The 26869-nt window shown below is 45.4% G+C and overlaps 4 protein-coding genes across 9 annotated transcripts in view; 3 read left to right on the top strand and 1 right to left on the bottom strand.

The window, feature by feature from the left end:
* LOC136507327 (dynamin-like protein ARC5) overlaps window positions 1–5299 on the top strand; it is a 42649-nt gene extending 37350 nt beyond the window's left edge. The window contains 13 exon segments of the mRNA XM_066502089.1: window positions 96–159; window positions 325–373; window positions 469–510; window positions 513–550; window positions 929–1060; window positions 1062–1087; window positions 1564–1624; window positions 1958–2020; window positions 2103–2203; window positions 4273–4330; window positions 4405–4716; window positions 4828–4992; window positions 5084–5299. Of these exon segments, the coding sequence (XP_066358186.1) occupies window positions 96–159; window positions 325–373; window positions 469–510; window positions 513–550; window positions 929–1060; window positions 1062–1087; window positions 1564–1624; window positions 1958–2020; window positions 2103–2203; window positions 4273–4330; window positions 4405–4716; window positions 4828–4992; window positions 5084–5152 (1180 nt within the window). The 3' untranslated portion in view covers window positions 5153–5299.
* Window positions 5300–5786: 487 nt separating this feature from the next.
* Window positions 5787–9764, bottom strand: LOC136507960 (probable L-ascorbate peroxidase 6, chloroplastic/mitochondrial). The gene is made up of 11 exons (XM_066502549.1): window positions 9592–9764; window positions 9384–9500; window positions 8829–8949; window positions 8655–8755; window positions 8463–8550; window positions 7242–7309; window positions 7076–7162; window positions 6552–6626; window positions 6391–6468; window positions 6196–6300; window positions 5787–6102 (listed from the first exon to the last, which is right to left on the bottom strand). The coding sequence occupies exons 1-11, from the start codon at window positions 9673–9675 to the stop codon at window positions 6085–6087; spliced, it is 942 nt and encodes a 313-aa protein (XP_066358646.1). The 5' UTR covers window positions 9676–9764; the 3' UTR covers window positions 5787–6084.
* A 3132-nt stretch (window positions 9765–12896) lies between these two features.
* LOC136507961 (uncharacterized) lies at window positions 12897–17034 on the top strand. Of its 5 annotated transcripts, none has more exons than XM_066502550.1 (5): window positions 12897–12927; window positions 13174–14243; window positions 15967–16036; window positions 16210–16352; window positions 16459–17034. In XM_066502550.1, the coding sequence occupies exons 2-5, from the start codon at window positions 14193–14195 to the stop codon at window positions 16879–16881; spliced, it is 687 nt and encodes a 228-aa protein (XP_066358647.1). In that variant the 5' UTR covers window positions 12897–12927; window positions 13174–14192; the 3' UTR covers window positions 16882–17034. The 5 variants fall into 5 exon arrangements, 4 of the variants coding, with proteins under 4 accessions (XP_066358647.1, XP_066358648.1, XP_066358650.1 ...); XM_066502551.1 differs by lacking the exon at window positions 12897–12927 and having other exon boundaries at window positions 12971–13392; window positions 13777–14243; XM_066502553.1 differs by lacking the exon at window positions 12897–12927 and having other exon boundaries at window positions 12985–14243; window positions 16645–17034.
* A 162-nt stretch (window positions 17035–17196) lies between these two features.
* Window positions 17197–23579, top strand: LOC136507959 (probable methyltransferase PMT24). Of its 2 annotated transcripts, none has more exons than XM_066502548.1 (5): window positions 17197–17212; window positions 19789–22210; window positions 22294–22741; window positions 22843–23037; window positions 23124–23579. In XM_066502548.1, exons 2-5 carry the CDS (start codon window positions 19837–19839, stop codon window positions 23338–23340), a joined length of 3234 nt encoding a protein of 1077 aa, XP_066358645.1. In that variant the 5' UTR covers window positions 17197–17212; window positions 19789–19836; the 3' UTR covers window positions 23341–23579. The 2 variants fall into 2 exon arrangements, with proteins under 2 accessions (XP_066358645.1, XP_066358644.1); XM_066502547.1 differs by lacking the exon at window positions 17197–17212 and adding an exon at window positions 19192–19504.
* The last annotated feature ends 3290 nt before the right edge of the window (window positions 23580–26869 follow it).

Raw genomic sequence — 26869 nt, 5'->3', positions numbered from 1 at the left:
TGCGTTCTTCCCCATACGTCTAACTTTATATGCTCATGATAATATATTTGTTATTCAAGATGTATTAATTATGTTGACATCCTATATCTGAACAGTGGTCTGGATGAAGCCAAACTGAAGGAGAAAGCTCAGATATTCCATGACTCATTTTTTACCAAGGTGCTTGTTCCACATATTATAATGAAAATACTACATTATTACTTAGATGGTGCAATCTTCTTGCACTACAGCATTTGATTCCATGAGTTGTCTTAGAATGTTGTATTCAGAAATAAAAGCTGTTTGAGATACACTTAAAATTAATGTCGGACTATTTCATTTCAGTTATCTTTGCTATTGAAAGGCATGGTGGTGGCACCTCCCGATAAATTTGGTGAGTGTTTAATCTCCTGTGATTTATTTTATGGAGGTCTTGAGGTTCTTGCTACATTCTGCTTTGTTGTGACTTATTTAAACTGTTGGCCACAGGAGAAACTTTAGTTAACGAGAGGATTAATGGAGGAACATTTACAGAAGTGAGAATTTCCAGCTCCCGAACAAGATGATGCCAGTAAGTTCTGTTTTTTTATTATTTTTTGTACTAAAGATGCACACTAGCACTCTCTGATTGTGTTTAATATGCTTTCCTAACAAGTGACAAGCCTTTAATCAATTAGTACTTAGGAGTGACACGCTGACTTCAGCTACTTGAGTAGTTGACCCCATGAAGCCATGATCTTTTACCACGTTTTGAACATTAACCATTTGTTTTCTACAGAAGCTAAAGGGTAAACATATTTAATCTCCACTGATCAGCTAGTTGTATTAGTTTATTTGTTTCTCACACACCATATAACGACTACCTTGGCTATGGATGTAATATAGATTACAATTATGTTAAGTGCACTTTTAATTCATTTATCAAATGTTTGAAATGTCCTTTTTGCAGAATGGTGGCATGCATCTTTATGGTGGTGCACAATACCATCGGGCAATGGCTGAATTTCGTCTGGTAGTTAGTAGTATCAGGTGCCCTCCAATAACTAGGGAGGAAATTGTCAATGCTTGTGGTGTTGAGGATAATTCATGATGGGACAAACTACTCCAGGTACTCTATTTCTTAGCGTTATCACCATGATAGGATCCTACATTCCTATGATCGCATTGAGTTAAAATGGCATCAGTGGAACAGATTTAAATCTGCAAACATTGAATAGGATATTCTAGGCTCATGCTAAGGGTAGGATTATTATATTGACAAGAAATTGCATCAAAACAGAAAATGCAATGCGAGGTGTTAATTGAAGTTGTATGTGTCTACTATTCTTTCTTTCTTGAGTTTTTTGTGGTTTCTTTATTTTAAAGATGGCATCCTTATATTGGACATTTTAAATGCCGAGCTTTAAGAACCGTACAGAATTTAATTTATAATTAATTTAACTTGACTGAAATTGACCTGAGTAAAACTGTACGTCTGTACTTAGTTTTCTTGAATTGAATATAAATAAGCACATTTTCATTCAGAAATAATATAGTTGCACTGTGTACATTTTCTTCATTCTGAACATTGACTGGTTTTGTTAGGACTGCTTGTGTAATTGCTGTGGCAAAAGCACGTGACACCTTTGAGCCATTCCTTCATCAGGTTGGTCAGCTTGCCTCAAGTGTGGGCTCATTATTGATCTGCCATTTGGATTTCATCATGTTCCATTTCCAGATATATTTGTCATACTTTGTGTGATTATGGTTTCAGAAACCTGCAACAGTCTTTTTCATGATAGATGTATCTTTTACATTTGGGCTTCTTGTGCAAGACATTCCCTTTCTAAAGCATGTGATCTCATTAGATAGTGGTACCAATAGCATGATCAACAAAATAATTAAATAGTTCATCTATTTTGTAGTGGTTTGATAGGCTTTCATCTTGATTTGATTACTATGTTTCTGAATGGATAACTGTTACTTAATCTTAACGCAGTTGGGTTTTAGGCTTTTGTACATACTGAAGAGGCTGATCCCAATCTCTGTTTATCTCTTGGAGGTACTAATTTGTCCTTAGGTTATTCAAATGATATGATTTTTCTTTGTCTTTTTTTGGAAATTACTCTGATGGGACTTTGCAGAAAGATGGTGAGTACTTTAGTAGCCATGAAGTGCTTGTAAGGCGTGTCCAGGAAGCATTCAAGAGGTTTGCTGAATCCACTGAGCAATCATGCCGTCAAAGGTAATAGCCTTCCTGATTCTGATACATATGAATGGCTTTCTTGTTTATTTGCTTGTGTGCAATATAGTCAAAATACAATTTATTTGCAAAGGCAATGCTCATACATCTTGCATCTAGCATCTTTGAGTTGAAACTGCAGATACCTCTTCTAACATTTGTTGTTGTCAACAGTTATTGTGCTATATATGGATTACCTTTTGAAAAATATAGGTTGGCTATTTGGCTTTATCTATGAAGTGTTAAAAACGTTTTTCACTCATTTACTTAGTTATGCTTGTCAGCTGTCACTTTGCAGTTTCCATTCAAATTGAAAAAAGATAAAACAGGTACACTTTAAGATTGAATGGAATATCATATTTGATGAAAAGGTGTATGGATCCTTCTCGACATATGCTCTCGGTGGTGGGCAGGGAGTTGACTAGTTAGAATGCTAGTCATTTTGTTTCACAACATTTATGGAATGATGGAGTTATTTGGTCTAGTGATTATCTCTAGTGAAGGCTGTTTTGAGTTTGTCACAATGGAAGTTGGCAATGGCAAGAACACAATTTTTTGGACCGACAGGTGGCTGCATGGACAGAGCCTGGATCAATTAGTGCCTACTCTTTTTGGATCAGTCAACAACAAAACAAGGAAAAGGACAGTGTATGAAGCCCTTACCGAGATGAAATGGGTGCAGGACATACGGGGTGCCATTACAGTACGTCAGTACCTGTGTTGACAGAATTTTTGAAGTTGTGGGACCTTCTCTCGGATTTGACTTTGCAACCTGAAGTAGATGATGCTCATATATGGCAATTCTCTAGTTCAGGAGTGTACTCTGCTAAATCTGCGTATGAGGGATTTTTTATTGGGGCTGTACAGTTTGGGCCTTGGGAAAGAATCTGGAAAAGCTGGGCACCAGGCAAATGCAAGTTCTTCATGTGGTTAGTGGCACACAATAGGTGCTGGACTGCAGATCGTCTTGCTAAAAGAGGTCTGCCCCATCCTGAACGCTGCCCGCTCTGTGATCAAGCTGAGGAAACGATTGAGCACCTATTGATCTCATGTGTCTTCTCCCGGCAAGTATGGTACAACATTCTCCATAAGGTCGGCCTGCAGGACCTCTCCCCCCAGCCTGATGACAACTCCTTTGATGCATGGTGGGCAAGAACTAATTCTGGGGTTGATGACCAGACTAAAAAAGGTCTCAATTCCATCATCATTCTCGACATATGCAATCCACTGAATTAGTGTTCTGGTTTCTGGCAAGAAATCCACTGTCCATTTGGAATCATCGCAATCGCTGTGTGTTTGATGGGATTCAACCGAGCCTAAATAGTGTTCTGGTTTCGGTAAAAGATGAGTTTCTCCTGTGGAGTTTGGCCAGAGCTCGGGGAATATCCAATCTCCTTGCTCTAGAGCCAGCCAATGTGTGAGTTCCTCTCTAGTGGTCTTGGGTCAAGTTTGAAATTTGAGAGAGAGGTACAATATTAGATGTAAAAGGGTGTGTGTAGGTGTGTGGCTGTATGGGGTTTCTAAACCCACTCCTTTATTCTTCTTAATATAATGATACGCAACTCTCCTGCGTGTTCGAGAAAAAAAAGAATCAAAGAACTGCATTCATCAATGAAGTGTAAATGGTGGAATGTGGACATCCCAATTCTTAGTTTCGTACCATCATACCTTTTACCTCTGTTTGATCTGTTGATGCCAAATCCTGTGTCCCTGAGCATTTTGTAATAAGTGATTTGAGGGGTTTGTGTTTTTCAGTTAAGCGGATTACTAAAATAGAATTACGCCTTTTTTGTTTTAGCTTGCAATTTGTTACAATCTGCCTCCCCCTTTGCTTGCAGATTGTAACAACCTGAAATCCACTGTCCACAATCTGCAAGCTAAAACAAACAAGACCTTATAGATGCAGCTGTTAGGAGATATTTACTGCTAATGTGTTTGTTAGCTTTTGTTCATGCTCGCTCCTTACTCCTTAGTGATAACTGCTAAACACATCCTTTGTGTTTCCACTGATGTGTTTCTATTGGCTGTGTTAATTGTTACATGAGTAATATAGATTTTTATTTCTAATGCAGGTGTATGGAAGATTTGGAGAGTACCACTCGTTATGTCACTTGGTCCCTTCACAACAAGGTGCAATTTTTACACCTTAGGAATTTTAAATACTTGCTATCAGCATGTGTGATGTTTTGCTCTATTGGATGCAGAACCATGCTGGATTGAGACACTTCCTCGATTCATTTGTTGCACCGGAGCAACTATCAGTAAATACACTGAACGAGCAGTTTTCTGGGTTGAATGACAACAAACAGGATAGGGCAAAGGGTGACTCGAAGTCAAACCATTCTTCAGACACAAATTCGTCCAGTGCTGTGCCAGAGACAAGACTAGTTGATCTATTGGATAGCACACTCTGGAACAGACGGCTGGTGCCCTCATCTGAAAGACTTGTTTATGCACTGGTTCACCAGATTTTTCATGGAATCAAAGAGCATTTTCTTGTCACAACTGAACTGAAGGTCTCCCTCATCCGAAAACTTGTTATGCACTAGCTCACCAGATATTTCTTACTAAGCTGTTCCTTTTCCTTTGTTCATGGAATAATGCTTTGGTTCATCATGAAATTGCAGTTCAATTGCTTTCTCCTCATGCCGATTGTTGACAAATTACCAGCACTTCTAAGACAAGACCTTGAATCAGCTTTCGAAGAGGAACTTGGTAGCATCTTTGATGTCACTCAGCTGTGCCAGTCACTTGGGCAGAAGAAGCGAGAGCTGGAGATTGAACTGAAGCGGGTATGTCTTTCTATATAAAAAGAACTACAGTTTTAAGTGCTTAGCATGTTAAGATCATTCTGAATAATTAGTATTGTTTCGCTGGATTCAGATCAAGCGCTTAAAGGAAAAGTTTGGGGAGATAAACAAGAAGCTCAATTCTCTTCAGGTTAGGCAGTAGGTCAGCCCAAAATTTAGCAGTAGCTTGGTAGGCTAGGACTCCAGGTAGAGTGTTTCTAACTTTGTATTCTGTAATGAAATCATTGGTCATCTAGAGTGACTTATTGTATCTTTTTAGTTGTAAATATGAAGTCTTCCTATGTCTTAACGTATGTCATTGCTACATGATTTTCTGCATGGCCAATAGAATGTGTCCCTCGCACAGTTCTTAAATCCGAGTGGTTTTACAACCACAGTGCTGCCAGAGAATGATTCGTTATTGAAGTGTTGAACTGATACTAATATTGCATGAGCTATAGAGGATCACATGCACACTGCGACTCCTTCAAACCCAGTTCAACACGGTAAGCACAAAAACAGCAAGCTCCAATCCCAGTTGGAGATATGCGTTTCTGCTGGAGGGTATGCTGAAGGGATATTGCTGGACACTGATTTAGACCGTTTTGGGTTGTCTAACAAGGACATGAGTTGTTTTTATTTTTTTTTCCCCAAAAAATAAGGACGAGTTGATACCTTCAGAGCAGCATATTAATCGTATACATGTTATCTCAATGAAAACTCAAGTTTGGGAGTGCCATAGGATTTGAACATGTAATCTAGCATAAATGACAAACAGGTCACACGGAAGAACAAAATTTGGTTCAATTCGGTGGGAACATGATCATTTGGTAAGCTGAATGCAGTACCATACAGCAACCAAGGTAAACGTCGGTTAGTGTAACAAATATTTATCCTGAAATGACCGATCCTGCTTTATTCATAGTGTAGCATACTACTCAAATAGAGCATGCTGAGCACAAAAAACTTCCTTTAATCAGTGAATCCAATTTGGGGAACTGTCATTGAACTCGAACAACTTTTCCTTGTAAAACCTTGGAAAATGGTCGTGCAAAGGAACATGACCCTGTCCTGTTCAGTCACCTCCATCCACAGCTACTCAAGTGAGATACCCTGCAAACATTTCAATGAAAAGCATGTTACATGACCTAAGAACAGAATTATTTTCTACCTCTCAAGAATGGAAAGTGTCCTGATTCCTTTTACCTTTGGCGGGTCAAACTTTGCCCCAAGATTGCTTAATTTGGCATGAGCTTCAGCGTAGTCCTCGAAAAATGCATCCTGATCCTTGGCGTACTTTTCAGCATAGATCTTCAAGTAAGAAAAGCCATCATGAGACTTGGTCCAGAGAAAAGCTAGATATATTGTGCAGTTTTTTGCAACATGAGAACCTTCACTAACCTTGAATGAGGAATCCTCAAACAGCACAGCATCAGTAGGCAGAACTAGGAGGTCCTCGTCTCGCCTTTCTTTGATAGCCTGAATTGTTATGCCCATGTTTTTGTTAAAGCTACATGATCGAAGCCTCTGAAGGTAATCCTATAGCAACTTAAGGAAAATACCTTGAAATAGCTGTTGTCAAACTTGAGCCATTGAGATGTCCAAGATTGCCCCCCAGGTGCACCAGGCCCGTCTTTCTGGCATATCAAACAAAAGAACAATTTACAAACGAGTGAGATAACACCACTCCATCACCATCCAGCAAACAAGACTGTATGAATGTGAAGGTGCTATAACTGTACTAATCACACAAAGAGCATCTTTACAAGAATAACGGTTGGGAAAATAGAGATAAGATCCATAGAGGGAAAACCTAGCAGACACACCACAATATAGTGAAAAGCAATTTCCAGGGCAGAGTAGACAGGAATGTCTTATCAGAGATCAGCATGGACAAGTAATCAAATATGGTGTCCATGCAGCAAGCGTATAAGCAAGGACCAATCAGTAGGACAAAGCCAAACAAGAAATTAACTAGCAGTCTAGCACGAACAGAAAATACAATAAGTAAATTATGAAGGACAGGCATGCAAATGCAATAACTGAAAAAAAGGACAACGCATGATTAAAGCTGTAGGTTACCTACAGTGTACTTTGTTTCTGGTTTACCCCAGCCACTACGCTCTGGTCTTGCCCGTCCAAGTGTATGTGCTCCTGACAGTGCAACAATTTCCTACAGAGTGCAAAATAGTTGTGACTAGCAAATATAGAATTATGCCGAGTCTAATTTAAACACAGCATTCAGTTCACACCTTGTCGTTCAGGCCCATTCTGTAGAATACTTCACGCAAATGTTCCGCGGGTGAAGGTGGGCCAGCAGCTGAATGGGTGAGAAAATAGAAATATGAGTAACCTTGGAATAAAATCTTCTGTATACAAATAAAGCACTGGCACATCAAAGAAGCAAGCAGTATAGAGACTGTCAAACTTAAATAATTATATGGCACAGGAAGAGATCAATCAGGAACCACTGGATAGGGGTGTTTGGAAACATTGCAATGCTTAGGAAGATAATGTGCAGTGACGTTTTTAATTCTATGACCATAATACAACTGTATGAACATGATTCTATTCTAGGTAGCGCAGCTTCTCAATATTTTGTTACATTGTAGGATGTTGGAACTTGAAACAATTTACCTTGTGCACTCTGCATGTTCAGCCATTTGATTTGACCAGACTGTAGATCCCACAAAGGTAATTCTTTAAAAAGACTTGTGCTTTAAAGATCACATAACACTGTTCTATGACTTTAGATTGTTTCTACCCTTCAAATCTTACTAATTAAATTCCAAAAGAGTATAGATTAATCTGTCCTAAGCATCTCAAAAGCTGAATTTGGAGGCACTACAGATAACCCAACAAACACTGGTGGAATGAAAAGGGATACCATTAAAGGTTAGCCAGGACTGTATTTACATCCTCTACTTGCAATATTGCATCAGTATTTTGCTTGTATTTTAATTTTTGGTGTGCCAAATTTGCACCTTGCAGGCAAGCAAACATTAGGTACCATAAATCTGATATGGTCTTAGCTTAAAGTGGATGATGTCCAGGACTAGGACAAAGTATATTTTATGTGACATGGATCATAAACTTTGGTAATACTAATCTGTTGAAAGCTGCCAGTGTACTGACATGCCAAACTTTCATGAAAAAATGAGCAAGCAAATACAAGTCATCTGTGGGTTTAAATATGATAATGCTTTGATAAGAGATAGTTTATCAAAGTTTTAATCAGGGAGTTAGCTGAAAGTTTGCTATGCGGTGGAACTCTGAGCACAACCATACAAGGTTAATGAATCAGGTAGTGATTCGGTGTTTCGATCACTAAGTAATGATTGCAACAGTATGCTTGGATTAACATCAAATGAAACTATTGGAACAACCCTATGTTCTAGTTTCTGGATTCCGAGTCAAACTCAACCTAAATTGGCACATGAGTTAAGATCAGTCACGAAGTCATTATTACTGACCAGGAAGCCTCCCCTCTGGTGGGCATTGTTCAGGGGCAATAACATCAACCCTTCCATAGATCATGGGAATTTTGGGGCCACCTGCTTCCTGAAATGAAAGAAACCAGAACAACCAGTCAGGCAGTCATCATTAACAAGAAGCATTTATGAATGACCATCACTTAATCAGTAAGCTGCAGCGATTTGAAGGACCTCAATGGCTGTGGCGCTGGCAAGCTGAAACAGATCTGCGTAGGTAACACCTGAAAACTTGTCCTTGATCGGTTGGATCAGCTTCAGAGCATTCACAAGACCTGACATGAAACTAAATGTAAGAGTAGTCCCTCATCATGAAGTTACAGATGATCGATTGAGAAGAAGCATTACCAGCATTGGCCCCATGCTTTAACTCGACTTCAAATCTCAAGCTACCATTAGCTCCACCGCACTTGGGCCACTCAGTAATGTTCTTGTCATAGGTACCAGCATCGTGCCAACCTAATCGAACCTGAACGAAAAATGTAACTCGTTACATAAGTCGTATCTAAGCAACACAAAAGGCTGAATCAGCTAATGCTGGATCGTGAAGAGGAAAACAGTAACGCGCACACAAAGCAAAAAGACCAAACTTTATCTAGCATAAACAGAGAGAACAGTGCATCTGGGGCACTAATACATCTCCCAAACCTAAGTCTATTGCATAAACTGATGTGTCGTCAGCTGAGTAAACATATGAGCAACTAAATTACACAAGCTCCTTCCTTACCCAAAACAAAAGGTTGCAGAGTATTATTAGTTCATCAATTGCACGAGACATGAGAGAAACTTTGTAGAGATGCAGAATCTCTGGGTGGCTAGATGAATAAACAAGATCCCACAGTACAATCACTTGTCTGCTCCATCCGCAGGGAGCCTCGGCACGAGGAGAAAGAACTACCGTACCAGGATGGGATGGCAGGAGGTGGCCTTGAGCAGCTGCCTGACGTCCTCCCGCGCGCCCCTCAGCTCGGCCGCTGCGTCCCCCGCCGCCGCGGAGCTCAACTGGTGCCGCCCAAGCTCCTGCGCCGCCGGGAAAGAAGCACGCACGAAATCAAGGACCGGTGTGACGGCGAGGGCAGTGGGTGAGGGCGAGGGGAGGAGCCGCCGGTACCTGGGAGGCGTGGAAGAGGCCGCGGAGAGGGTGGATCTGTGAGCCGCTGGAGACCCCGCGCCGGAGGAGGTGGTGGACGGCCATGTTGGCGCGCCGGCGGCGGGCGAGAGGAGGGGTTTAGAGGAGGCGCGGTTGGGGGAATGGAACGGTGGACCAATAGCAAATTTTGCTGCATTTGTTAGCGGGAAAAAAAAAAGAGGGAAAATGGAGCCCTCGAGGTCTCGATTCTCCACACGTATCGTTTCCACTCCTTGGGCCCAATCGCAGACTCCCTTCCCTGTCTCAACTCTCAAGCAGCTTGATGTTTTCTCAGTAGAGGTTGGCTCGAGACTTTTATCATGTCGAAGTGTTGTAGAGATTCAGATTACAAACTCATCTCTGCTTGCATCCATAGTTGCAGTTGCAGCCTACTAAATTCAAATCAGCAACTCATCTCAACCTATTGAAAAAATACGACACTTTTTTTTTCCTCGACATGCTTCTCCTCGCCCATAGAACATGGGCTTGTTTGGATCATGATCTAATCGACAACTTGCCAGCCATGCAGCGCTAGTCACTCATCCAAACAAGCTCTATATATGCTCCTGAATTAAAATCCATGCAAGCATCCAAACAACAGTGGACCTTTCCTACGGTAACACACGACGCATCAGAATATTGCATCTATTAAAACTGACATAACGGATATTTACACGGTGTTTAATATTAGAAACTTTTAAGTACTACCTTTCATGAAAATATTCTGACAAATCATTCATTCGTTCCTTTGTATGATCGCAAAGGGACATAGTGAGGGAGTACTCTGAATGATATCATCAAATTAATTACGGTTTTGTGGATTTTACTCAACTTGATCACTAGTTCCGTGATGATCGCCGCATGCATGTTTAGGCTCTAGATCTCTATAACCACCAAGTGTACGTGCCAGTCAGCCACTGAGGTCATGCCCAACGCTCCACCGTGGAGTACTGCCTCAACTTCCACCTATGCATCCATTGTCCAAATCATCAAGAACATTAGCCTCGCAGCTTGTCATGTTCTCTTGCAGAGGAAGCGTTAGCTTGCATTGGCAAAAAGTTTGAAGCAGCCATATGTTCCTGCGGCGTGGTATAAAAAGGCATGTAAAAGCTGAAGAGCTTTGACAAAAGCTGAGCACAGTACAGAGGACAAGCTGTTGCTTGCGTTGAGAGGCTATTGGCCAGGGGCGGAGCTACAGGGTATGTCAGGTATGCACTGGCATACCCTGCAGATCTAGCAATAGCTTTCATGTATATACATCTGTATTTGTAAAAAAACAAAAAAGATTGTATATGCACCATGAAAAACGAACGCAGCAACTGCTCCTTGCCGAGAGATGATGGACTTTCCTAGTTTCCAGGCCCACGTGGCCATACGGACGGGAAGCCCATGTCCTGCCCACGCGGCCATAAGGACGCCAGGTGGAAATTCGGAAAGTCAAGGTCCAGTCCTTAGAACGCGCAGTTCCTGACCGTCGACGCCTGGACTTCCTATTGATCTACTGTATCGCAGATTAGAGTCTTGCCCACTGGCCGCCGTCTCGAGGCTTGAATCTTCGCGGCGCCGACTGCCGAGTGCGTGACATGGAGGACCGGCCTGATACGCGTGCACGATTAATGTGCATATATAGTCCGACTGCCTGGTCACCGCGGTGAGAATCAATCTCTTTTTTTACTATTCGTCTTTCTATAGAAAGATCATGTTTATATCCATGGCTAATATTATCCAGTCATCAATAATATGCAGTGAGGTCGGAGATTTGCTCAACATCAGAGACAACCGAAATTGATCAACAATTTAGTATCATGTGAGTGTTTGTGTCATCACATATGAGGATTGAGGATTCAATCCGTGCACTTGCAATTTGTTTAATTGTTTGGTATTGTATTTTTAATAATTGTGTAGTTATCAAGAGAGATGGAGATATTGCATCCTTTTTTAATAATTGGCTGGAAGAAGGTGATATCATCAACGCATTCATGTCCCATAGAAAACGTCGGCTAAAAAAGTCAGATAAGTAGTATTATAAGTCTCTTACTCTCTTTTATGCATATATTTGGAGCTATTATTATGATGCATGAACTATTCATATTGTAATGTTGTGGATGTTTTTCAACTTAATCTTCAAATTTAAAATTTATCTTGTTATTTAGTGTATATATGCCGAATTACATTGCAAATTTTATAATTGCTACCGAATTGTCAAATGATTTTACCGATTTATATATGAATTTTTTTTGACGGCATACCCTGATCTAAAATCCTAGATTCGCCACTGGCCTTATAACTCATTTTGATCTAGGTGGAGTAACTTTATACCGAGACTAACACCAGGTGCTGCCTGCACCTGATAACGAGTGCATCTGCTCTTAAAAGAAAGCACAGTGAATCACCTCCACGCACGCAAAGTTGACAGGAGGGGTGTCCATGAAAAAGTGCACGCACGAAAAAGTTGGTCAACCTGCTTCCCCTGCACGTGTCAAGTGTCAACTATGAATTTCTGCCATTTCTCATCAGATTTCTCGTGCTAAACAAGCTATCATAGTTTCTCGTTCTCTCTTCAGGAATGATCTTAAAATATAAGATGTGGCTGACGTAATAAAACTGTATTTCTGCCGTACGTTTCCAGTCAGGTTAAAATTTTGGGTTAATTGGCTAATGGTTACTGCATAGAAACTAAATACAATACATATATTCTATGACTAATCTAATGATACTAATTTTACATCATGAATATTAGTATGTTTTTTTATATAATTTTAGTTAAAATTCAAACTGATTAATTTCTCGAAAAAACGAGAATTTCATTCTTTCGTGGACGCAGAGGGTTGGACCGACGCCCCCGAACTCCGCCTACGCAGCCGTTCCCTGACACCTTTCCGACTTCTGAAGGACGATTCAAATGGATATGAGCCTGTTCGTTTTGGCTTATACGGTCATAAATTATAAACTGAAATAATATTTTTCTCTCACACCAAACCAGCCAGCAATATTTCTGACTTATAATCCACGATCGTTTCCACCGAAACCAACAGGCCGATGGACTCCACTCCGCTGGACGCGACGACACACAGACGTTCACGGCTCGTTGATCGCTGCCGTCGCACAAAGCAATAGCAACAGTGGCGCAGCTTCGGAGGCCGCGTCCGGCGTCTCGGCGTCCGTCTCCGCCACTTCGTTGCCGTGGAGGGTCGGCCGCGACTATCCACTCCCGCACTGCGCCACACAGCATATATGTAGCAGCTTCATGCCTCTATCCGTCCATTGTGACTTGTGAGAGATTTGATTGAGAAGCTAGTAAGCCACCAAAGTTGACGGGTACGTGGTAAATAAATAGATGCTTCTTATTATATATTTATTATCTCTCATTTTTTTACAGAAATGCTATAGGTTGTCCGGCTGTTTCGATGCCATTCAGTAACCGTTTTTTCGTCTGTTTGATCTGTGCCGTGTGATGTTGTGAAGCGTCTGATCTGTTTTGTGGCGTGCGGGTGTGTATGTTTCTGTTTCTGTGACATGTCGGCCTTCCTCGGCGTGGGGTCGGCTCTTCTTCATCCGGACCAGCGGCGGCGCGAACTGGTGCGGCGGCGGCGAATCTCCCCGATTCGGTGCAGCGGCTCCATCGATCCAGCTCGGGTTGGCTGCCGGAGACGCGACGACTTCTCCGGTCGGCGGGTTCCCTTCTACCCAAGTTTGTCGTCTGCTTTTGAGGGTGCACGGCGGCGGTGTATATTGGCGGCGTTTGGTGGCGGTAGACCTATTTCTCTTCGTCGATTTCGTCAGGTACGTGTGCTTGCAGCTATTCCGTCGATCTCAGCCGATAAATGGATTAGGTTGGTCGAGATTGGGTCGATTCCACACTGGGACTCCGATTTCCGGTAATTCCTTCTCCCCATTGATTGGATTTGCGGTGTGAGCATCACGACACCTTCGAAGCCTTCAGCTCAGCACATTGGTCCACTATCCAATCCAAGGATACAGACTAGGTTTTTTCCTGCTCGTGACGTTTCTATTGCTGTGGTGATGCATGAGGCAGTAGCCTGCAAAATGTTCGATGATATGCCTCTTTGGGACGACGACACAGCATGGATTAATCAAGAGTTGTCTGTAGCACATACATTGTCAACGTTGATACGGTGTGAAGAGATCAATTTGGTTGCTGTGCAGGTCAGTAACACCAGTCTCACTGATGTTGATTACTCATCAGCACATCCAGAGCTTGGAGTAATGGTTACAGATCAAAGGAAATACCTCTCAAGGAAGTGGAAGCATCACACTCAGAACATCTGCTAATGTCATCGGGGATGCCTCGTATTGCTTCCTCTAAAGAACTTGCTGCAACGCATCCAACAGAAGTCATATGGGATGATGACATGGCATCTCATATCAACACATATGGGGTTACTGTAGTAATTAGCTCATTCTCGAGAGCACATGAGTGGTGACAAGAACACAATAACACACCAAGTGCCGAGCTTGTCATCAGCCAGGTGGTGTGGGATGAGGAATTGTTTCATGACGATTCACATGATGGATTACTGCAACAACTAGCTCTAGGTGGAGAGTTTTGGAATGGTGAGAAGATGATCCGCATACCTCTCTCTTGGATATCATCTACAGGGTTTGGAAGGAAGGTATATCTTTGATTCAGATCTAGATTCATGCCCCTGATTCATGTTCCTGATTTTAGTTATTATATGTTTTTTTGTGTGTTAGCTCACGTTCTATCATTGTTTGCATGTGTTGAGATATGAAACTGCAGATGACATGCAATTTTTTTATTTTTATTGTTTTGTTTCCTGAAGACTGTTATGTTTCAGTAAGCGTGTGTGTGCGCATTTTTGTTCATTTTTATTTTGTTCGGTTGTCTTTCGGTCATTCTTTTATGATTAGTTTTCAGACATTTTTGTTTAGTTTCAGTTTTTTTAGTTTATTTTTATTTAGTTTTAGTTTGTTCAGTTGTCAGTTTCATTTTCAGTCATTCTTTTATGTTTAGTTTTTAGTTTTTTGTATTTGCATTTTTCAGTTTTAGTCTTGTTCAGGTTATAGGTTTTAAATTAGCCAAAAAATGGTGGCTTTGGAGATGTTATTATGTAAGTGTTCCTGTTGTCAGATTGATCCCCCAGGCCAGCTTTTTGAAAGGTCTTTTTCTGAACCCATTGTGGTTCAAGCATTCAAGTAGTAAGTTGCAGTATATTTGTTCAGCAGCAATTTCAGTATTAAGCAGATATGTTGAGTTTGACATTGTTAATTTTTATATTCACTTAATGTTTAATTGACTCCTTAAACTGACACAGTTAAGAAACAGTTTGAGTCACCAAGTTTTTGGGGTTTCAGTTTTGTATGTTGCTTGCATTAAATAATTTTTAGAGCTCTTGAAAATTCAGATCTCTTTTTGTAACTAGGATGGCGCTATGGCTGATATCTTCGGGTGAATCATTTTGCTTAGATTTCATTAGCTGAGGCCGCACTAAATCCCAGAGCCTTGCACTAAATTAGCTGTCTTGTGCATTCACGTGGCCGCACTAAATTAGCTATTTTTTCGTGTGTCTGTGTGTGTATCTGGCTGTCATCAATCTCACACCTTAGCCCAGCCTGTTTGAGAGGGATCAGACCAGATGCTTGTAATAAGAGGCGCATCATCCGCACCTAACTTGTCTTGTGTGATTTGATGGTTGCGCTCATGGAATTGTTTTGTTTTCTATATATGTATCCATCTACATATGTATTGCGTGTAGCTGATGAAACCTAGTGACTGCATCTACATATGTATTTTCAGTCTTTTTTGTTCAGATTTAGTTTGTTGAGTTGTTATTTTCATTTTAGTTTTCAGTCATTTTGTTCGGTTTCAGTTTGTTCAGTTGTCAGTTTCATTTTCAGCATTTCTTTTATGTTTAGTTTTTAGTTTTATGGATTTGCAGTTTTCATTTTTATTCTTGTTCAGGTTATACATTGTAAATTAGCCAAAAAAAATGGTGGCTTTGGAGATGTTATTATGTAAGTGTCCCTGTTGTTAGATTGACCCCCCAGGCCAGGCCTCGCTTTTGTTTTGCCTCTCTTTTTGGATAACCTAGCGAGCTCTAGGCCTGTAGCTCTAGCTCTAGGGTGGTCCATGTCCATGGCGAGGACTAGGAGTAGCCGACTAGGAGGTTTCTTCTCTGTTTGGCTCGATGGGCCATATTTTTCTGCTATGATTAGGTTTATTAGGTCAGGTCCATGTAGCAGCGGTGGTTGGCTTACAGTTTCCTTTTTTTTTTTTCTTTTTGCTGTTCAGTTATTCAGTTGGCAATTGTATCAGTTTTAGTCATGTTGAGGTTATACGTTCAGGTTCAGCCATATTTAATTTCATTTTTTTAGATGGCAACAGGTATCTTTGAGAACAGGGTTGTTTCTGATTATGTCATGGAGGTCCTTGGGTTGACTGTTGGTGAGCAGTCTCGTCTGATGGCAGTTTGGTTGAGTAGTCCCACCGCTGATCCTGTGTCCATCGTTGCTTGTGCAATGAAATATATTGAGCGCAAGCCGATAACAATGCGAACGATGGTGAATGACAACAGATTATGCGTTGATGATCATGATGGTATTTTTTTTTTGTTCTAGCTCATTTGGATCGTCTTCCCTTTCAACTTCGCAAGCGGAGGATATCGGTTGGTGATATTGTTGTTAGTGTATATCCAGTTAAAAGTATTGTGCAAAGGACTGGCTCTTCCAGAGCTTTTATGGATATTCCAGTAAGGATCAAGGTACCTTTTTTCTCTTAATTTTCAAAGAGTTTTTTATTTTTGTATATGTTTGATTGTTTTTTGTTTAATCATTTTTTGTTTATGCTTTTTTTTTAATTTTTCCTAGGTTGTTTCTCAAAACAATTCAGTTGCTCCTGAAGCTGTAGTACCATTTACTTTAGAAGTTGAAGTAGTGTCTTTGTTTGTTTTGGACAATCTTTATTTAGTTGTTGGAGATCAATCTCAGCTTATTGTTGCTAAAGGGTTGACCAGTGATAATATGTTGAAATTAGTTGCTCGTGTGTTGAAGCAGAATCGTGGTGGTCATTACCTTTCTATGTGTAAGTTTGCCTACTATTCGAATAATGGCACTGTGTATATCAAGGTGACCGGAGAAGAGGATGCAAATCTGATGGCTGGGAGATCATTTAAGGTTGTGGGCGAAAGGATGTCGTTCTATCGCGTTTTAAGTATCAGTGTTCGTCCAGTAGAAGAAGACTCTTACCAGAGTGCTAGATGCCATCGGATTTTCCCTTTTAACTTTTCTTGAGTAGTATGGCGTCTTCTTTTTGAAGAAATGTTTTGAAGTCTGTGGGTTTATTTGTGGAATTCTCTAGTTATGTTTGTATTAATTGAACAAGTTTTATATCTGGAACTATGTTTGTAATAAATATTAGTTCTATATGTTTTTAATGGTTTTTGCCCATGCCGTCAATGATTGATATGGAGTCAGTTGAATTATTTACCTTTTTTTGTTAGTGTATTTAAAATTTTTCTTTTTTGCTGTATTTTTTACACTAAACTGTGCTTTTTAATTTCATTGGCAGGTTTCTTTTCAGTTTGTTAGTTTTGGTGTACATTATATTAAGTTTCGAATAGTTGTAAGTATTCTTCCTTGTTCAACCTTTTTTTGTTTTCTTACATTTATATTTTCTGCTTGTTCACTTTTTGGATGTTTTTTTTTGCCGTTGAAACACCCGTTTGGCAGCAAGCCTGAAATCTGGTTGTTATTTGGCTTTGGAATAACCGGTTACTAAAAGACAACAAAACAACCTTTTTATTGTCTTTTTTTGGTTGTTTCTTCCCTTTGAAACAACCGGTTATTGAATGACAACAAAACAACCGTTTGTTAAGTAGACGGACTCTTTTTTTTATTATGAGAGATAGAATCCTAAATTTTCTTATTGGATTATTAGGCCTTGCCATAGGAATGATATATTGTCTATATCAACGCTTTTTGGACATAGTAATGTTACGCATTTTATTAAATTTCTTTATCACTTCTTTTATAGTCGCACCCCCTCAATTCCGCTCTAGTTTTGCCACTGCGTTCAAGCATTGGTGAACTGCAAAATCTTGTTCATCAGCTTAGCGATTTAAAGTAAATTATTGGAGCTAGATAGTAGCTCATAAAAGCTACTCGCTTTATTCCAAATTATAAGTCGTTTGGACTTTTCTAGGTACATATCTTTATTTTATATAGAGAGATAGCATATGTTTAGACATATAGAAAAACAATGTATACTATCTACAAAAACTAAAACAACTTATAATTTAGAATAAATCTAAATATCACAATCTTTTCGGTTCTATAACCCCTTGCTTAATTTGGAGCCGAAATCGTCCTTCGAAGTATCCTACTTTTTTAAAAAAAGTAAAATAACTCGAGTTTGGCCAAATCGTGACATGGTAAACATGAAGAAGTACAAAACGCTACTTCTAATGGTACCAAAAGTCTATTTAATTTTCTCCTAATAAATTACTCTTTTGTAACTATGATCATCAGTGGCTAAACAAAAAATCATACACCATTTCCTGTCTGAAATTGCAAGTCGTTCTATCTTTTCTAAATATATAACTTTTATTATGTATCTAGATACACACTATATCTAAATACATAGCTTTTACTATATATCTAAAAAAACAAAACAACTTACAATTTGAAAGAGAGTACTATTTACATGATATGCACTCTTTATATTTTTTATAAGAATCAGATAGAAGAGTCAAGCAACAAACCCTAAAAGGATCTAAGCAACAACGGTAACAACAACAAATAAAGCAATTAAAATAGTTGTCTTCAATAAAAAAACAATATATGCGATTTCGATTCAAATAATATATCCTACAGATAGTTTAGCTGGTTAGGTTTCTTATGGTGGAATATGTCCACTCAGGTTTAAGTTCTTGACTTAGCATGAATGCTTGAATTTTCATGAATTTATTCTAAAAACTAACTGTGTTATTCTTTAAGTAGTAGATAATGCGACTATCGATAGTGAGGCGCTTATATTGACGCCATCAACTTCGAGGTGTGTTGGCTCAATCTTTCCGAGGCCCTTCTAAGGATAGCCAGGTTAGATTGTGTGCTCATGTTCGTGGGAGTCCATGAATTAACGGTGCTATTTTTAAATGGTAGATAACATATTCGTCAATAGCAAGACACCTATATTGATTTCGTCAACTTCTAAACGTGCTTTAGTCTTTCAGATATGTTCATAGGGTAGGATTGACATATGTGCTTTCATAGGGTAGTACATGTCTATTTGTGTTGCGTGTAATTAGGGGAAAAAGAATGCTGAATCATAGAATGCATCCATGTGTTAGTGATTTATATTTAGGACCGCAGCGAGCTCGTTTAAAAAAAATGCAGCGAGCAACAAATTCCATATTCTTGCCAAACTGCAATGCAAATAAAGAGGCCATATCTGACCATATTTTTGTGAACATCACGATTTGGCAAGATCAAAGTACATATGCAAATGCTACCCCTCTGGCGTTTGCACGCATGGCGAGGTGGCGCCATAAAACCGGGGACTGACGCTCGTGGTCGCCCCCATTTCTCCTCACTTGCCGCTACCTCGCATCCCCTCCCCTCCATCCAAGCTCGATCGCCAATAAAAGAAGCTTCAGATCGGCGCCTGCATGGCCGGTTGCGTGTCGCTGGGAAATAGAAAGAGGGTAGATTTGAGGTTGCTGCACTGCATGCTCACCACCTTCCCCACTTCTCCGACCACTTCGAGGAGGAATTGAAGAACCTCGGATCCGTCCCACCATCGCTCTGTTGGGGCAGCGGCATAGCATATGTTTGGTGCTGCAAATTAGATCGAGAGGCCATCTTCTTCATCTCAGCGTTTCGCCGTCATTTCCCGGAGCCGCTGCTTCTCGACCTGGTGATGTTTCTTGATCCTTGCTTGCTGGCCCAATTTTATTTCAGGTTTCATTGACGTTGCAGTGCTCAGATTTCGCGTTTTAATTTCGAATTTTGAATCACTCTGCAAACTGCATGTGTGTGTTTATCACTTGTTCAGATTATTACACATTGTGCACTGCACGCAGCTAGATATCGGAGATCTGACTCAGAGATTTCTTTCTTTCCTATTTTTGTTCGTTCTGGACATCACAATTTCTGAATTTCTGACATTTCGCCATCCTTGTTGCATGAATTCCTCTGCAGAGAGTGTGAGCCCGCGCTGCATGAGCTAGCAGAAAGGGAAATCCAGAGATGCCGTTGTTCAAACGGGATCGCTACCAGAGGCTTGACGGCGGGGGCGCCGCCGCCGGCGCCGCCCGGAGGCCGCCGCCGCCGTCGTCGTTCTGCTCGTCGGCGACCATCGTCGTCTTCGTGGCGCTGTGCCTCGTCGCCGCATGGATGATGGCGTCGTCCAACAACATCGCGGTCACCGTGTCGCCCGAGAACAGCTCGGGCGCTAAGGACCAGGACGGGTCCGTCGACGTCGCGCAGACGAGAGACGAGGTGGCGGACACTGGCAGGAAAGATGACGTCGCCGGTGGCGAAGGGGTCGGCGCTGGCGGCGGCGGCGGCACGCAGGCGACCGAGGAGAGTGGGGACACCGGCAAGAAAGATGATGGCAGCGTTGGCGAAGGAGGCGGCGGCACGCAGTCGACGGAGGAGAATGGGGACATCAGCAAGAAAGATGATGGCAGCGGTGGGGACGCGTCGCAGACGAAGGAGGACGCCGGAGACACCGGCAACAAAGATGATGGCAGCGGTGGCGACGCTTCGCAGACGAAGGATGACACTGATGAGGGCACCGGCAACAACAAGGACGACGGCGCTGGCGCCGCGCAGACGACAGAACCTGTCACTACTGTCGGCAACGACGTCAACCAGAGCGACGTCGCGGGGAGAACGGACGCGACAGCCAACAGCACCGCCAGAGGCACGGACATGGAGGACTCCGGCGAGCCTGCCGGCGGCATCGTTGCCGACGGCGACACACCGTCCAAGAACCAGACTTTCTCCGACGAGAACGGCAAGACGGAGGGCGGCGAGGTGGCGAAGCCGGAGGACCCCGACAAAAAAGTCGAGCAGAGCGCCGAGCAGACGGCCATCGATGGCAGCAACAACACCACCACCACCACAAGCGGACGGGATCAAGACGAGAAGAACACCGACAAGAGCACGAACGAAACCGGCGGCCAGGTTGACAAGAGCGAAGAGGAGGCGTCCACTGACGACAAGAGCACCGGCGCTCAGGCTGACAACACTGTCCAGGAGGAGGCATCCACCACTGAAGATAACAACGCCGGCGGCCAGGCTAACAACAGCACCAAGGAGACACCGACAGAGTCGAACGAGACCGTTGGTGGCGACGACGGCACGGCCAAGAACCAGAGGAGCTTCGACGACATGAATGGCAGTATGGACGGCGCACTGCCCGTGAAAGAAGATGGGAATGTCGCTGAGAAGAGCTCTGATGAAACTGCCAGCGGCGACAAGGTGGAAAGCACGGACGACGACGCGAGCACCGGCGCGGCATCAAATAACGCAACTTCCGGAGGCCAGAACGTCGCGGCCGAGACCATGGCATTTGCAGCAGCGGATGATGGCGTCAACGATAGCAAGATCACTGAAGACAGCTACGGAATGAACAGCAGCGCCACAACCGAAGAGAAGAAACCGGCGGCTGGAGAAGGAGACCTGCTGCCGAGCGGGCAGGCGGAGTTGCTGAACGAGACGGCGTCGGCGGTGGCAGAGAACGGCGCGTTCCCGACCCAGGCGGCGGAATCGAGCGAGGAGAAGAAAGCGCGCGCAGGCAAGAACAAGAACAAGAATAAGAAGGAGAGCAAGGACCAGGGCGCCGCCTCCGGCGAGACGGCGGCGGTGGAGGACACGTACAGCCACACCTGGAAGCTCTGCAACGCGAGCACCGGCGCGGACTACATCCCGTGCCTGGACAACGAGGCGGCCATCAAGAAGCTCAAGAGCAACAAGCACTACGAGCACCGGGAGCGGCACTGCCCCGCCGACGCGCCGTCCTGCCTGGTGCCGCTCCCAGAGGGCTACCGGCACCCGATCCCGTGGCCGTACAGCCGCGACAAGATCTGGTACCACAACGTGCCGCACACGATGCTGGCGTCCTACAAGGGGCACCAGAACTGGGTGAAGGTCTCCGGCGAGCACCTGACGTTCCCCGGCGGAGGCACGCAGTTCAAGAACGGCGCGCTGCACTACATCGAGGTGATCGAGGAGGCGCTCCCGGAGGTGGCGTGGGGCCGGCGCAGCCGCGTGGTGCTCGACGTCGGCTGCGGCGTCGCCAGCTTCGGCGGCTTCCTGTTCGACAAGGACGCGCTGACCATGTCGTTCGCGCCCAAGGACGAGCACGAGGCGCAGGTGCAGTTCGCGCTGGAGCGCGGCATCCCGGCCGTCTCCGCCGTCATGGGCACCAAGCGGCTCCCCTTCCCCGGTAACGCCTTCGACGTCATCCACTGCGCCCGGTGCCGGGTGCCGTGGCACATTGAGGGCGGCACGCTGCTGCTCGAGGTGAACCGCCTCCTCCGGCCCGGCGGCCTCTTCGTGTGGTCTGCGACGCCCGTGTACCGGAAGGTCCCGGAGGACGTCGAGATCTGGCACGGTGGGTTACATGGTTACCTGCTTGCTGCTTCCAATCCATACCTTCTTGAGTTGTTTCCATGATCCCGTTCCTGTTTGCAACAGCGATGGCGGCGCTCACCAAGTCCATGTGCTGGGAGATGGTGAAGAAGACGAGCGACACGGTGGACCAGACCGCCATGGTGGTGTTCAAGAAGCCGACGAGCAACGAGTGCTACGACGCGAGGGCGCGCGCGGATCCGCCGCTGTGCGGGGCCTCCGACGACCTGGACGCTGCGTGGAACGTCACCCTGCGGCCGTGCATGCACCGGGTGCCCACCGACGCGTCCGCGCGCGGCTCGCGGTGGCCGGCGCAGTGGCCCGAGCGGCAGGCGACGGCGCCCTACTGGCTGAGCGCCGACCAGGTGGGAGTCTACGGCAAGCCCGCGCCCGCTGACTTCGCCGCGGACCAGGAGCACTGGCGGAAGGTGGTCGACAACTCGTACCTCCACGGCATGGGCATCGACTGGAAGAACGTCCGGAACGTCATGGACATGAGAGCCGTCTACGGAGGGTGCGTAGCGTAGGAGACATCGTCTTTGAGTACTCGTGCGTGCAGCATGCTCCATGGATCATTCTCACCGTCATCGTCTCCGGCCGTCTTGTCTTCGGCAGGTTCGCGGCGGCGCTGCGGGACATGAAGGTGTGGGTGATGAACGTGGTGACCGTGGACTCGCCGGACACGCTGCCAATCATCTACGAGCGCGGGCTGTTCGGGATGTACCATGACTGGTGCGAGTCCTTCAGCACCTACCCGAGGACGTACGACCTCGTCCACGCCGACCACCTCTTCTCCAAGCTGAAGAGCAGGTGAGTGACTGAGAGCTCCATCAGATCATACAGCCGAGCCATGGCCCCATATGGATTCCGATCCTCTCGTCTCGTCCCTGCTGCAGGTGCAAGCTGCTGCCGGTGATCGCCGAGGTGGACCGGATCCTGAGGCCGGAGGGGAAGCTCATCGTCCGCGACGAAAAGGCGACGGTCGAGGAGGTGCAGAGCATTGCGAGATCGTTGCACTGGGAGGTCAGGATGACCGTGTCCAAGCAGGGGCAGGGGCTGCTCTGCGTCAGGAAGACGATGTGGCGTCCCACGCAAATCGAGGCGTTGAGCTAGTGATGGCTGCTGCTGTTCTTGTTCTTCCAAATAGTACCTAGCAAAACACAGAATGTGGCACTCCTCCTGCCACGTTGCAATAACCAAGATAGCCATTGGTGTATACTTTGTTACCGAGTTTCGTAGCTGTAACCTGTTATTTAGTAGCTAAAGTACTAGCTCTATTTACATCAGTGTTTCAAACCTCAGTATGGTTACCAATTACATTGGCGCTGTTGGGGAAATCTGAAGAAGATGGTGATTTGAAACTGCAAAATCATCAGCCCTCCATACGCTGATAACTCAAACCACCACAACATTTCACAATCGCGGAACGTCAAAGGTACATATGTACGTGGTGAACTCGTGATATTAGGCTATCTCCAACAAAGCAACCCAAACCCAAAATGCAGCGTGCACAGTGTATTTAGGTAACCAAAAACCTCTCCAACAGAAGACCCAAAGAGGCTACGCATTTTGCGCCCCTGCTGCACCGAAACGCAAAAAAGCGTCATCGTTGAACGACGACGCAAACCTCTGGCGTGCCCGTAGCGGTGGGCCCCGCAGCGTGGAGCGGCCGGCGGCGAGGCGAGCGGCCGACCCCTCCTCCTCCCTGGTCGACGCGCGGTGGCCTCCCCCTCCACCTCCCTGGTCGACAGCGCGGCCCTCGACGGCGCGGTCAGCTCGGCGAGGCGAGCCCGCTATGGCGAGCCGCCGGTGCTTCCAGGCGAGTCCGCAGCCGGTGGGCGAGACGGGGAGCGGGTCGAGGCGAGGAGCGGGGTGGGGCATGGGTGCGGCCGGCGTGGAGAGGAGCAGCAGGCCCGCGTCGGAGGAGCCGCCGGAGCCCGTGCTCGCCGGAGGAGCCGCGCGGAGCCTGTGCTCGCCGGAGATGCCGCCGGCGCACTGTGTGGATCTGGTCCTGCCTAGCCCTGCAGGCCGCAGGCGTGCGGGCACCGCCGCTGCTCCTAGTGCCCTGGTCGCAGGCGTGCGGCCGCTGCCGCCGCTCCGAAGCCCACACCGCCGACGGAGAAGAGGAAGAATGGGTCGCCTGTGGTTGTTGGAGAAGGGAGAAAATGGGTGAAGCCCTTTTTTACTGTTGGCGCCCCAAACTACTAAATGGGTGTTGGGTTTGAGTGATCACCGTTGGAGACAGTCTTAACATGGGAAATTTTGCACAAACGTGCAATTTGCTGTTGGACTCCGCCAACTCGAAAATTAGCCCAGTACCATTATGAAATTAAGATTCTTTGCCGTAACACACTATGGCCATTATTTTATTCATTTCTTGTATTCGCGGACAGAGGTGGTGAGAGAAATGACATTTTTGCTCTTCTTCAACCTATACTGTTCACTGTGATTGTGGTCGTCTTCCACCTTCAGATGGGCGGCCATGGATGGCCACCTGCACAGGGGGCGGGGCACGCTCTGGGCATGGATGGGGGATAGGGGCGGCTGGGCTCGCCGACCGGCGGTAGGAGCCCACGGCGACGATGCTAGGCCGCAGGGAGGCGCCACTCGTCTCCGATCCATGAAGGGGGCGGCTCCGGCGGCCACTTCGCGCGCATCGAGTGGTTCGAGACACCCGACGTGGTGCGTGCGGGCGGCCTGCCGATGCAGTACCTGTGGGAGAGCGGCGGGCCAGAGTACCTCGCCGGCGTGCGCCGCATCCTCGCCGAGCCGCGGTTCGCCGCCGTAGCGGGGCGGGGGCCGTCGCTGCTCGTGTTCGAGGACGCTTGGCCCATGGACGAGTCAGCGTGGGCCGTGCTAGCGTCGTCCCCGACCCCGCTCGGCGACGGGAGGAAGCTCCTGCTCATGTGCCACGACGCCGACCTCGCCCGGCTCTGCATGGCAGACCCCGCGGGGGCGGTTCCGAGTCGCGGCTGGCAACAGAATCGCGGCGGCTGTGGCGGCTAGGGCGCGCAGCTTGAGCGGAGCAGGTACTGGCGGCGGCATGGAGGGCCAGAGGCCGGGGCCAAGGTGGTCGCCGGTGGCGGCGTTGTAGGGAGCGCCCGGGGGCACTGCTCCCATGCGGCGCTAGGCAAGGGGCAGCGGGGCTGCGCGGCGACGGTGCGAGGGAGAGGGCCGAGGTGGCGTGGCTGCTCTTCTCAGGAGCGGAAACAGCGCGCCTGCCAGGTGTAACACCTCTGGTGTTTTGACCTAGCACTAAAATTTGACATGTCATCATATGCATTGCAAAGCATTCATATAGTATAAAGTTTTGAATGCATTCACTAAATAAGGTTTATTTCACAATGTTGTTATTTCATGTGATGTGATTCAAAATCCTAAATAAAGATCATGACTACAAGAGTCAAAATTCATGTGATCATGTGAGGTCATGTGTCATTTGACTCAAATAACCCTAATGGGCCATGTTACTGGTCAAAAATCAAAATTTAAGTAAAAGGAAGACAAATCAAATTTGAATTCAAATTCAAATTATAAAAGTCCTTTTTGCCCCCTTTTGACTAATTCAAAATCCATGTGGAATTTGGGGTTGAGGCAAAAAGCCAAGTTGAAGATTATTTTATGTAGATCAACTTTGGTATTCAAAGTTTTTCAAGTTTACATATAAAATTTGGAGTAATTTTGAAATGATTCAAATGCTCAAATGCACCCCAAATTCAAATTTCAAAATGGAGGCAAAATTTAAAAATATTCCTAGAAGCAAAGTTGTAGAGTTTGAAAAATTGAACAACTTTCATTTTTGGAGATTTTCAACTTCTTTTGAAAATTTGAGAGTAATTTGAAAAATAGACTCAGTGGTAGTTCTGTAAATAGTTCAAAAATCAAAATCCACCTCTCTGCTTGCCGCCGGCGCCACGCAGATGTCGCCGCCGATCAAATTTTGCTGCTTCCTCGCCGTGGCGGGTCCGTCCGTGCGCTGTCGTCACCGGGCAGTCCCTTCCTGGCTATAAATAGCAACAGTCGCCGCCGTCATCTCCGTTTTTCTCCTCTGCTCTGCTCCGCCGCCAGCTAGCTCCGTCGCTCGCCGTAGCCATCGTCGAGCAGTCTCCGTCGTGCCCAGCTATGCCAACGCGGTCGCCTCAGTCTTGCGCTTCTCTACGACTTGCTCACACTGCTTGAGTTGGCCAGAGTCGCCCGGCGCAACAGCTTCTTCCCCGAGCCCGGCCAGAGCTCCGCCACCATCGCCTCGACGTGACCAGGCCATTCCAGACCGTCTCCGCCTTCACCAAGCCCACCGACGTGACTGTGGTGAGCTACTGAACATGATGTTCACTTCGCTTTTGACTCTACCGCATTCTTGCCGGAGTTACGCCGTGAGCCGACGTGCTCGAGCCGCCATGGCCAGCGTGGAGTCTTCTCCGGTGTACCTTCTGCCATTCCAAGGACGGGGATGGGTTCGTAGGAGTGTGTAGATCATTTGGGTGAGGTCTGCCTCACCGGAGCGTCACCATCGACGCATTTTGGGGCCGGCCAGTGAGGGCAGCGCCGCCGTGAGCTGTATGAGTCGCTGATGGGTGGGGTCAGCCTGTCAGTGAGAAGGAAGGAGAAGAACACTGAAATTTTGTATTTTCTGATTTTGAAT

The sequence above is a fragment of the Miscanthus floridulus genome, chromosome 15 (genome assembly GCF_019320115.1).
Source record: "Miscanthus floridulus cultivar M001 chromosome 15, ASM1932011v1, whole genome shotgun sequence".
Classification (NCBI taxonomy): Eukaryota; Viridiplantae; Streptophyta; class Magnoliopsida; order Poales; family Poaceae; genus Miscanthus; species Miscanthus floridulus.
This window is presented reverse-complemented; position numbering and strand designations above follow the sequence as displayed.